Source organism: Gopherus evgoodei, unplaced genomic scaffold (genome assembly GCF_007399415.2).
Source record: "Gopherus evgoodei ecotype Sinaloan lineage unplaced genomic scaffold, rGopEvg1_v1.p scaffold_40_arrow_ctg1, whole genome shotgun sequence".
NCBI lineage: Eukaryota > Metazoa > Chordata > Testudines > Testudinidae > Gopherus > Gopherus evgoodei.
Window position 1 is genome coordinate 1,594,871 of NW_022060061.1, and position 12,323 is coordinate 1,607,193.

At 49.7% G+C, this 12,323-nt stretch overlaps 1 protein-coding gene across 5 annotated transcripts in view; it reads right to left on the minus strand.

Moving 5' to 3' along the window:
- The window catches only part of CC2D1A (coiled-coil and C2 domain containing 1A), a 35,902-nt gene extending 24,090 nt beyond the window's left edge, over positions 1 to 11,812 (minus strand). For 2 of the 5 annotated variants that reach the window (XM_030545846.1, XM_030545849.1), the window contains exons 1-9: positions 10,226 to 10,754; positions 6,990 to 7,119; positions 6,612 to 6,721; positions 5,949 to 6,014; positions 4,221 to 4,358; positions 2,780 to 3,131; positions 2,503 to 2,627; positions 1,716 to 1,788; positions 421 to 516 (exon numbers count right to left, since the gene is read on the minus strand). In XM_030545846.1, the coding sequence (XP_030401706.1) occupies positions 421 to 516; positions 1,716 to 1,788; positions 2,503 to 2,627; positions 2,780 to 3,131; positions 4,221 to 4,358; positions 5,949 to 6,014; positions 6,612 to 6,721; positions 6,990 to 7,119; positions 10,226 to 10,333 (1,198 nt within the window). In that variant the 5' untranslated portion in view covers positions 10,334 to 10,754. Of the gene's footprint in view, positions 1 to 420; positions 517 to 1,715; positions 1,789 to 2,502; positions 2,628 to 2,779; positions 3,132 to 4,220; positions 4,359 to 5,948; positions 6,015 to 6,611; positions 6,722 to 6,989; positions 7,120 to 10,225; positions 10,755 to 11,718 lie in introns of those variants that run through there. The other 3 variants (XM_030545848.1, XM_030545847.1, XM_030545845.1) reach the window with 3 other exon arrangements.
- Between the last annotated feature and the right edge of the window lie 511 nt (positions 11,813 to 12,323).

Genomic DNA, 12,323 nt, shown 5'->3' on the forward strand with positions numbered 1-12,323 from the left:
TCCTCCCTGAGCACTGACGATAAATAAGAGATGTTCCCTGCCAATCAGGGAGCAAACGTGTTCCCACCCCAGAACTCACACGCCCAGCCATCCCTGTGTCACGACGATTCTTCTTGTTACCCGAACATGCGGCATAAGCTCTGCACGGCTCTAGAATATTTTTTGGTAGAAACCTCCTCCCCTCCAGTCCCATTTACTCTCTGGGCAGGTTTTTCCTTTCACTACAGAGGGGGTCTGCTGTCCTTAGGAACAAAAACAAGGTTGGCAAGATACATAGCAACCACCACACAGGCAGTACAGCAGGCAGCTCCCATTCTGTCTAATGGAAATTCCAGGGTTGATCGGCTGCACGGCATAATGAGCAACCTCTAGTCACGCTGGGGCAGCTAAGGTACCAAGGCACCGTTCTGGAGATCATACCTGCAGCAGGGGCTGCTGATTTTGCTAAAGGCATGGTTGTCGACACAGCAGATTGTTGTTGTAGACCTGGGGACAACAGCTCCTTGGGCAGCTGGTCTGTGAAAATAAGATTGTAATTTTTTAAGATTTTAATACACGAACTAGGGGTCACCAAATGAAATTAATGGGCAGCAGGTTTAAAACAAATAAAAGGAAGTTCTTCTTCACACAGCGCATAGTCAACCTGTGGAACTCCTTGCCTGAGGAGGTTGTGAAGGCTGGACTATAACAGTGTTTAAAAGAGGACTGGATAAATTCATGGAGGTTACATCCATTAATGGCTATTAGCCAGGCTGGGTAAGGAATGGTGTCCCTAGCCTCTGTTTGTCAGAGGGTGGAGATGGATGGCAGGAGAGAGATCACTTGATCATTGCCTGTTAGGTTCACTCCCTTTGGGGCACCTGGCATTGGCCACTGTCGTTAGACAGGATACTGGGCCAGATGGACCTTTGGTCTGACCCGGTACGGCCGTTCTCATGATCTTAAGTGACAAGCAGAAAGTTGGGGGGGACAAAAAAAACCCCCAACCCAGATTGACAGAAAGTAGACAGGTTCCTCCTCTCTCCCACCTGGCCCAGCCAACCCAGTCCTCACAAGAAGCAGCACCCAGATGGTACACTGCAATGATGATATTCTGTCTTTCTCTGGCACCTTCCACGCCAGGATCCCAAAACACTTAATAAAACCTCCCCTTTCCTCCCAGTCCCACTTTACAAACACAGCAACTGAGACACAGAGTGGTGGAGTCCCCTTCTAAAGGCCAGGCAATGAGTAAGTGACAGAACTGGGAATAGAACCTACGAATCCCGACTTCCAGGCCCTCTCCAACCACTGGATGACACTAAGGGCTGGTCTACACCAAAAAAGCTTTACTGATATAGCTGCCAGTGGAGCTGTACTGCCAGAGCCCCCTAGTGCAGCTTTACCGGCATCAGGAAAGCTTTGGCTGGTACAATCCACCTCCCCGAATGACAACGTAGGGACTCTTATCAGTCCAGCTGCATGTCAACGGGTGGTTTTGCAGGCATAGCCATGTAAGTCAAGGTGGTGGATTTCTTCACGTCTCTGACTGATAGAGCTATGCAGGCAAAACTTTGTAGGCCTGTCTTAGCAAAGAAAGATCATGACTGCTGTGTTTGTTCTTTTAGCACTTTCCTCCACTCAGTCACTGCCTCCATTGCCATATCAATGAAGTCAGGGGGACCTCCCCAGAAAGCAGACGTGGCTGTTTGGCAAAGCTGAGTACCAATTCTCACCTGGAGGTGGGGGCAGATGTCCCAGATCCACGGTTTCACCTTTCTCCAAAGCTTCTAGAATGGGATCAAAGCTCTGAAAGGCACAAGCCAGGGAGAACAGTACTTGTAACCTCTTTCTTTAAAAGATCTTTAAACACTTCACTCCAAACCACTCAAACCAACCTCATACATCCCATGTGAAGTGGGATTTATCTCCAATTTACAACTGAAAAAAACAGTGCAATTTGCCCAAGGTTTCACAGTGAGCTGAAATTAGAACACAGTAGTCTTGGCTTCCAATGTTCTGCTCTAACTATTAGACCACATTCTCCCCCCAGAATCAGAAACAGAACCCAGGCCTCTGGGCTCCCAGCCTCCTGCTACAGCAAGTGAACCACACTACCAGTGCAGGTTTGTGTTGATTACAGAGGGATGCTCCAAAGGTGGAGGACAGATAGGAGCAGAGAAATGTAGTTTCTTAAGCCACACCTGAGCTGGCCTATGGAGACAATAACTGCATCTGTATTAACTGCAATTTTCAGGATCTTTTTTTTGTAGAGTTTGATTTTAATTCCGCATACGAAGCAGAACAGCTGAACTGAAGGAAAAGCCTGCCCCAGAATAAGACTAGCCAAGGTGAAACAGAGTCACAAACATGCCGCAGAACCAGTGGATGTGGTTTACCAGCAGCCTTCTGAGCACCAACTGGTCAACTTCTTAGTTGCACCCACTGAAAGTGTCACTTCTAGGGCCAAAGCAAAGCCTCTGCCCGGCTGGGAGAACAGTGCTTTGGCTGGCAGGCACCTACCTTAGCGACGCGGTAGTATTTACTGGCCATCTCGACGTTGCCTTGCTGTTTAGCGTGCAATGCGGCTAGCTTGTACTCCCGCTGCCTGTCCTGTAGGAGTGCCTGGGTCCTGGAGTTTTCAGAACCTGCAGAGAGACCGAGAAAAGAGCCATTGTGCTTTGTGCTTCAGAATCATCTGATGCAAGGTTGGGTGAACATCATGGTCATAGATCAGCAGGAATTTATAAGCTCAACCTTCTGTGATGAGAGAGAATAAAAAGGCCCTTCCCATGCTTACCTGACTGCGACAAAGGGACAGGTTTTTCTTCTGGTGTCTCCGGGGATCTGATGGGCAAGGACAGGGCTGGCTTTGGAAGTACAGGAGGTGACGGCTTGGGAGACACAGGAGGTGGCGGCTTGGGAGATGCCGCAGAGGGCCCCTGTGGAGGTGCTGCAGTGGGTGGCTGTGGAGGAGGATGGCTGGATAAACTGAACCTTCCGTTGGGTGCGGAGCTCTGGGATGACAAAGTCAGTGGAGAAGGGGACGGCAGCTGGGAGTTCCCGCTCTTCCCTAGTGCAACTGCGGGGGGGATTTCTTCCTCATCAATCTTTCTGCCCTTCCTCACAGAGGTCAGCATGTTTTCTAATGTCTTGGGAAAAAACAACAATGGATAATTAGCGATAAGCTTCCAAACTCTCACTCTTGGTTTTGCAAACAGCTATAGAAAACAGGTGCTCTAAAATTAGCCAGAACTTCAGCTAAGAGCCTGACAGCAGGAAAACTGGATACCGGCACCTTAGTCAGCCCAGAAACTGCAGCCTAATTAGACCTCAGAAACCCACAGCCTGTCATCAGCTAAAAAGTCATTCCTCAGCCAAACAGCAAGTTCCTAATTCCCACATTCTTCATGACTAGAAGGTAGCAGGCTCTTAGATGAGTGCCATTCATCCTTCAGGAGCCAAAAGTGTTCTACAAACTGCATGCTCTTTATGGACAAATCTATCACAGAAATGCAGTTCTCAGTGGTGGGAAGCAGCAGGACAATTAGGAACAGCACACTGTCAGAGCACACCCAGTTTCGTAAGTGAAGACTCCATACCCAAATGAAGATGCAGGGAGAATTTTAGGGCGGCAGAATAAAAGTACCCAAGATGGAATTTGGCTAGGATGCTGGGACAAGCACTCTGACTTGAGAAAAGCACTATGGGAACTTTAATGACCAGGAGTGATCAGGTCCTCACTTCTCCATCTAATTGGAAAGCCCACACCTGCAGTTGTACAGGATCCATTAGGACGATGCTGGGGCCTTTGGGCTCAATATTATCTCTGAGGACACAGCAACATCACTTAATATTAAGACATCAGAGCGCTGCATCCCCTGCAATATACTGCTGCTGAAGAGCTTATCAGCTATTGTATTATCCATATTTAGGCACCTCGGTAAAAATGGCCTGATTTTCAGAAGGGCACAGGACCCATAGCTTCCTCCAAAGGCACTAGGAGCAAGGCTGAAAAAACAGGCCCCTTAAGTGGGTGCCTAAATATGGATTTAAGTGCCATACTTTGATGTTTGAAAATGCTGGCCATGCTCAGTTGCAAATTTAAGATCAAACAATTTATATTAAGTTTCTAAAAAAATCTTTTCAGTTTTATTCTTAAAAAGCATCTTGCAAGACAAGATGGTTACCAAGCCATTAGCCTCGGCACATCGTATTCAGGTGCATTATTTAATGCTCACTTTGAGGCCTCGTTCATATCTGCGCACTTTGGCCCCGTCTCCAGCTTGCTTTGCATTAGCGATGGCTGTTCTGTACATTTCCAGCCTTTCCACCAGAGTAGATTCTACGCTGCTGGAATCAGATGGAGTTTCATTCACCTGTAAGAGCCCAGAGAAGAGGAGGAAAATTAATCCAAAGCACTGGCCTAACAGGAGACAGCCATAGCAACACTTCCAATGACAGACTGATATTGTTCAGCTCAAGACAGTCAAATTGGACTGCTCCATTTCACTTTCTGGTTCTTACATGCTAGAACAATTTTCCTGGACAACGTGGGTCTAGAGTGACCACACCTCAGGGTCTCTCTGTTCAGACACTAAGGACTGAGGGTGGGCAGCTGATGAAGCAATTGGTGCCTTAGAAAGGTCTGAAAGCACAAGGCTATGGAGTTTGGGTTAACTAATCCAACCACATACAACAAAAATGTCCTTAATCATATTAGATTTTCCCCGTTTTTTGTTTGTTTTTAAAACAGAACTGGTCTTCAACAAGTTGAGAGTCTTTTAAAGACACTCATAGGAAAAACAATACATTATGTGAAGGGATTCGGTAAAGGAATAAGAACTCTCTTCAGGATATACCAGGGTTCAAGCAACGGATACTAAAAACTGAAAGTGAGGAAGGATGCATTTATCTTCTATATTCAGGAAAGCCTTTAAAAAGACAATGGAACAGCCAATGTATGGCCACAGGAAAGTGTGGTAGTTATGACACAATCGCTAATGAAAGTGAGAAATGAATGACAATAGTACAAGGCCTTTTCTGCTAGTAGCAACGACCTAGACTTAGAGGTTTATTGTTTTTTCCAACTTCATCAGCTGTAAATTCTAAAACCCATCTGATTTCAAGACAACTAAATACTCGATTTTTCCTTAGGGATTTGGCTCCTGAGGAGTGACTTTACTGGGGGTGCACATTTAGGCCCTGATCCTGCAATTTATGATACATGGGACAGCAGCTGCACCTGCAGAGCGCCGCTAAGGCAACGTGGCTCCCGGAGATCACAGCATTTTGTCCACACATTGCAAATTTCTGGAGTGTGCCTTATCTTTTCCATTCAATTACTTTGCTCAATTTACAGGGAACAAAACAAGCCTCCTAACTGTCTACCAATGCAGGGGCGGCTCTAGGGATTTTGCCACCCCAAGCACGGCAGGCAGGCTGCCTCCGGCAGTTTGCCTGCGAAGGGTCTGCTGGTCCCTCGGCTTCAGCGGACTCCAAAGCCCCGGGACCACTGACTCTCTGCAGGCAAGCTGCTGAGGGCAGCCTGCCTGCCGCCCTTGCAGAGCCGGCAGAGCGCCCCCCGCGGCTTGCTGCCCCAAGCACGCGCTTGGAGTGCTGGGGCCTGAAGCCGCCCCTGTACCAATGTCACCAGTTCAATCTGGATCTGAAAAAACCCAAACCCAATATTGTAAGCTGTCAGAGCCTAGCTCCAGCTCACTCGTCCGCCCTGAACTGACAGGAAGATGGACTTTGACCTCATAGGTCGTTTACTTCTTTAACGTTTCTGCAATGCTAACAGGCACACATGCTGGTTTGCATCAATGGGGTGAGCATATATAACTTCCAGACATACCAGGAACAGATATGTAGCACAAGCAGAAGCCATTTCTGTATTGGCCACACTTTCAACTGGAAACAGTGAGAAGAATGAAAGAGGAAGCAAAGTTGGAAGGGGAGTTTTGCACCTTAGCAGCAGGTATTGTGGCATCCTTGATTTCTTTCTCTTCACCCAGGACTTCATTGAGTTCCGCCTACAAAACAGAGAAATTTGGTCTCTTAATTTTGTTTAAGAGATGCTCAAAATGTAAGTGACACTGATGAAAAGTGGAGCAGCAATTCATAAACTACAGAGAGACAGATTAAGGGTGACAACTAGCAAGGGAGAAGCTTTGCAGCAAAAGTCCCAGCACTTCATGAATATCTTCTCCTTATTAGGATGTGACAGGCACTTATGTATAATACCCCATCTTTAAGGAAATAGAATAATCTAGGAGTCAAGACACTAACTCCAGTATTTACAGATAGGTAACACTGCGGGATTCCTGTATGAATATCGGTATAATGAGTTTGGCTCACAATGCAGCTATGAGCAAAATTCAGTGGAACAATCCCTGGTCAGTGATACGCTGAGGTATAAAGTTTTCTGGAGAAAACAAAATCCTGTTTCTCCAAGAAGACTTAGAGGGAGCAGGGAGATGGTAGATGAATGGATCTATTAGCCTGTTGTTACACAAGAATTCTCATTCAGACATGCCACTTTAGACATTCCCCACATGAGGCATTGACCTGATAACAAGGACTTTGGTGTAACATTCCCAGTCCTTCACCGAGTACAAAGTCCTTCATACCATCAGATCATCTTCATCTTCCAGATCTTCTTCCTCTTCCCCATCCTCTTCATCCAGGTCCTTCATGCAGAGAGCGGCCATTCTATCGATAGCTTCCATGGGCAAAGGGGCTGAAAAGAAGAGGAGACAAATACACAACTCATTTCACATAACCATTTAATATCAGAGTTCAGACGAGTGTGCTGGGAGGGTGGGGGGAAGAAAGGTCTAGTTGTAAGTACAGGACTGCGAGGCTCTGCCACTTCTTTCTCGCTGTAGCTTTGAAATTAAAGCACTAGAAACTTACAGTTTGTAACTCTTTTAATCAAGCCCTTCCGGGATTCAGATGTGTCCTAGCTGAGCAGATGTATAATGGGCATAGAGCAGAGAACCACTTACTTTTCCCTTTCGGCTTCTCTTTTGAATCTGGCCGGCCTCCGACAATAGCTATCAATTCTGCTTCCAGTTCACCATCCTCCTCATCATTGTCCATCATCCCATCTGGAGAGAAATCCACTAGCAAACCCATCTAGAGAGGATAAAAGACAAACCATGAGTCCATGGTTTCCTAACAGGCAATAAGAGGCAGTGGTATCTAGTGCTTAGATCCAGGGACCAGGCGTCAGGATTCCCGAATTCTAGTCTCAACTAAAAGAGGGAGAAGTGTCATCTGATGGTTAGAGCAGGAGATAAGGAGGGGGTACTTTTTTCCTCCCTGGCCATACTGGGTCACCTCAATGGTCCATCCAGCCCAGTATCCTGCCTTCTGATAGTGGTAAGTGCCACCTGGAGCCTGCACTGCACCCAAAATCCTCTTCCTCAGCCCTGAGTCCCCTCCCACACCCAAACTCCACCCCCCTAGAGCCTGCACCTCCTTCCGCACCCCAACCCCCTGCCCCAGCCCTGACTCCCTTCCAACACTCAAACTCCCTCCCAGAGCCCAGAATCCGCCTCCTCCCACACTCCGAACCCCTTGTCCCCAGCCCAGAGCCACCTCCTGCACCCTCGAACCCTCTCATCCCTAGCCTCACCCCAGAACCAGCACCCCCAGCTGGAGCCCTCACCCCCTCCCACACCCCAATCCCCTACCCCAGTCCAGTGAAAATGAGCGAGGGTAGGGGAGAGCGAGCGATGGAAGGGCCTTGGAGAAGGGGAGTGGTCTCGGAGAAGGGGCGGGCAGGGCAAGGGTGTTTGGTTATTTGCAATCAGAAAGTTGGAAACCCTAGTCACTTTACCTCCGTGTGCCAATTTTCCTAGTGATAAAGTGAAACTAACATGACACCTACTTACGCTACTAGGCATTGCACAGTTTAACCTATGTTCATGAAGCATTTTGACAGCCTTATATGAGAGGAGCTACAGGATTATGATAGCATTACACAACGCATTCTTTATGACAGCTTCCCCTAACGTGTGGTCAGGGCGTGTCTTGCTGTTTGTATAGTGGAGGGCACCTCACTGTAATATTGGAGGATTGTTTTCATACTGCTTGTTAAGAAGAATCACCTCTCCCTCCTACAGAGACTGCTGCAAAGACTTAATTGCAGGTGTGTATGAGCTTTTAGAGGAGTGTATGCTTTGCGCTTCCCAGTCCCTGATGGGCGGAAGAAGAAAGCATAAGGGAGCAGGCCAGACTTTCAACTGAGGCAGGGCAGGGCAGGGCAACACAAATCCTACATTCATGCACCACTACGTAAAAATCCCTGACAGATGGCAAAACCCAACTCAGTACCCCCTTCTGGTAGATTACTAAAAGAAAGGCTAATGCAAGTCCTGTAAACCTTCAGACAGCCTGAAAATGGGGAAGCAACATGCGGTCCCCTCACCCTCCAAGCTGCGGCACAGTCAGATACATTTTACGACCTATCAAGGTTTATAGCCAGTGAAATTGAAAGCTCTCACCAATTGACTGGTTATACATTAATTTCATTGAAAGCAGGATTCAAGCGAAGGGGGAGGTTTAATACATTATCCACACCTAATTGGATTCTGTCTGTCACAAAGCCCTCCAGCACATGAAGAGGGCTGTTACCATATGTCACTGGACAGTTTGTCCTCCACAGACTTGCTCTGGATCTCTGATTTGGTCCATGACTTGCATGTTGTGACAATTTGGCCATTCTTAACATGCTCCTCCTGCAGACAGGTATTCCATTAATAATTCAGTGAGGTGTCACACAGCAGTACTAGTTACGGTCAGCTGGGCCTAGGTACCACAGTGACTGGAATACCATATACAATACCACTGAAAGCGTTAGCAGGTTTTCCAGCCATTCCAGCTTTTAGCACATAGGTAAGTTCAGTAAAAAGGGTGCAAAAGAAAGATCTACAGAAGCTCAATTACTCATATCCCCTGATACAAGAGACCTGGAGTAATGCCCAGCTTTATCCACCACAGACTGAAAATGCTGCAGGATGCTGGACCATCCATCCCACAGAGTGGCAATTTAACCTGGGATCTATGACAAGACATCAAATTTTATTCCTCTGAGACAGTCACTTAGGAGCAATCAAGTTCCCACCCTTAGATTGGCACATGTGCTTCACAGACTAGCGAGGGGCAGGCACATGTGAAACAAAAATGAGCTTTGAAAAGTTAAACTGATTCTTTGACATTTGCAAACCCATATTTAACACCATTCATTTCAATCATCTTCAACAAAATCCTAAATTCTCCTCCCCAGTCATTCTAGGAAAATAAAGCAATTGTTTGACCATGCTCATGCCAGTAGCTGTCAGAAAGGAGACCCGCAACTCACGTAAACTTTCTGTGTGATTCTGATCTAGGTTAATAAAAGTTAGAGACTGTAACAACCCAAAAGATCACCCTGCCCATCTGCCTGTACACAGAGATTGAGAAAACTCAGATTTTTAGTTCATTATGTAAACACAAATGAACATTAATATCAGGAATTCTGCATCATGAAACTTGGGTAAAAGTAGATGCTGTGCTTTAAGGAAATGTACGCAACACTATTTTAAATTCCACACATTAGTATTTTTCTTGTTTACTTTTAATTCCACATTTTGTGCATTAGCAGAGAGAGGTTGGGAACACATGAATCACTCCTCTTCACTTGGTCCCATCTTTGTCCCAAGGGGCTAGGGTGAGGGGTATGATGACGATTTGTTTACTTCTATTATTTCTGGTTTGTCAATTCTCCTGATGAGATTTCTAAATGACAGTAAATCTAATTCCCACCTTGGGATGGAGGCAGAGGCCATTTAGGTTACAACCTGGCCAATTTTCCCACTGGCTAAATCAGTATTTACACCATAAGGCCAGGAGGACAAAAATTTTCCCACAACGAAAGAACCAATATTATTAACAGCAACAATTTTTCATCTCTATAGAACTTTTCATCCAGCAGGAGCCCAAACTTTACCAACTGCAGGCCTGAACCTGCTCCCACTGAAGTCAAAAGTAGCAAGGTTGGGGCCTTTATACATACAAAGGTTACTTCAGAGATCACTTGTTGGGGGTGGAGCAGCAGCTACAGGGATTGAGAGAATTTCAGATTCTGACAACAGAACAACTACATTTTTTGACACCAAGAATCTCAAAGCAGATCCGAAGGGAGAGGTGTTTCCTCATACAGACAGGGGAGAAGTAAAAAAGGAAACCCAGGACTCACCTGTCTGGCTTTGGCAGCACCACTGCGTCCTGGTGGTGGAGGCGGTCTCGTGTTCTTGCTCATTTTTTTTTTCTCCCCCTCAGATTGAGCTGAAGAGAATCTGTGCATTATTAGGTCAGATAGAGCTAGATGGTTACAATGGGATCATTCAGGCACAGTCCCTGTGTTTCCGCTCCCTCACCCCATGGGCAGTTAGGCTAACCAACCTCATTCCTTCCTCCTCCTAATGCTTTCTTCTTCCCCTCCCCCTACTCAGCCGTCTGCCACCATCCCAATTTCCCACTCATACCACCTCCAATGCCCCTCTCTTCCCAAGAGGCCCCAACTCCCAGGAGCTCTTCCACAAATCCTCAACACAGCACACACACTTCCCAGATCCTTGCTTCCCTCTCAACCCAGGAGACACATAATGAACTATCCTCCCTGCCCCTAGTGGTCCCTCTCTCACGCTCCTTGAACTAGCCACATGCCCCCCACCCCCAGCAACCACATCCTGAAGTCCCACACAGCTCATTGTTCACTCCCCCATAAGCCTACTCCCCCCAACCCCAAGGCTTCTGCCACCCAGCAGACTACTCCCCAACCCAGAACCATCCCACCTCCTGACCCCTCCTCCTCAGCATGCTGCTCCCCCACCCCAATCCCCCCCACGTCCTGACCTCTCCCCCCAGCACCCTGCTCCCCCACTCCGATCCCTCCCACGTCCTGACCCTCCCCCCAGCTCCCTGCTCCCCCACCCCGATCCCCCCCACATCCTGACCCTCCCCCCCGCACCCTGCTCCCCCACCCTGATCCCCTCCAAGTCCTGACCCCTCCTCCAGCACTCTGCTCCCCCACCCCGATCCCCCCCACGTCCTGACCCCTCCCCCGGCACCCAGCTCCCCCACCCCGATCCCCCCTCGTCCTGACCCCTCCCCCGGCACCCTGCTCCCCCACCCCGATCCCCCCCATGTCCTGACCCCTCCCCCGGCACCCTGCTCCCCAACCCCCCCACCTCCTGACCCCTCCAACCAGCACCCTGCTCCCCCAACCCGACCCCCCCACCTCCTGACCCCTCCCCCAGCACCCTGCTCCCCCACCCCGATCCTCCCCACCTCCTGACCCCTCCCTCGGCACCCTGCTCCCTCACCCCGATCCCCCCCACCTCTTGACCCCTCCCTCGGCACCCTGCTCCCCGACCCCGATCCCCCCCATGTCCTGACCCCTCCCCCGGCACCCTGCTCCCCCAACCCGACCCCCCCACCTCCTGACCCCTCCCCCGGCACGCTGCTCCCCCACCCCGATCCCCCCTCGTCCTGACCCCTCCCCCGGCACCCTGCTCCCCCACCCCGATCCCCCCCACCTCCTGACCCCTTCCCCGGCACCCAGCTCCCCGACCCCGATCCCCATGTCCTGCCCCCCCAAGAGCCTTGCTCTCTCCCCCAGCAGAGGGCTCTCTTCGAGGACGCCCCGAGGGCAGGAGGCCCCATTCCCTCCTTATCCCCCCAACTCACTTCCTGCTTTGCCCAGGCAGCTGTCAACAACACGCCTTGCTTTACGGCCACCGGCACACCATTGTCGCAAAACCAGAGCCGCGATCGACTTGCTTTACGGCACCGGCTGATGGGAGCGGACTACATTTCCCAGAAGACAACGCAGGGAGGTAACAGAATCGCGCATGTGTAATAGTGGAGGAGGTGTGATCCAGAGAGGGGCGGGGCTAACAGACAAAGGCGGGAGGGCATTTGGAACCCTTAAAGGGAGGGCGTGGCTGAGAGGCAGAGCGGCAGACACCTGGGCTGGGCCCCGATTGGGGGCGGAGCTAAATGCCCTGAAGGGAGCTGAGGGCGGAGCCAAGGAAAGGGCGGGAGAAGTGTTGTTAGCAGGCGCTAGCGCGAGCCGCCCCGGGGACGGGCTGAGGCGATGCCGGCGCGAGCCCTGAGGCGAAGGGCGGGGCAGGGGGTGAGACTCAGGACGGGCGGGACCCCTGGTTGTGCTGAGGGGAGCGAGACCCCCTTCCTCCTGAGGTGACACCCCCCCCAGTGCCCTCCCCCACCTGCACCCCCTGCCGTCCCAGCGCTGGGCTCTCCCTTCCCCCCCCAGTGCCCTCCTCCCGCAC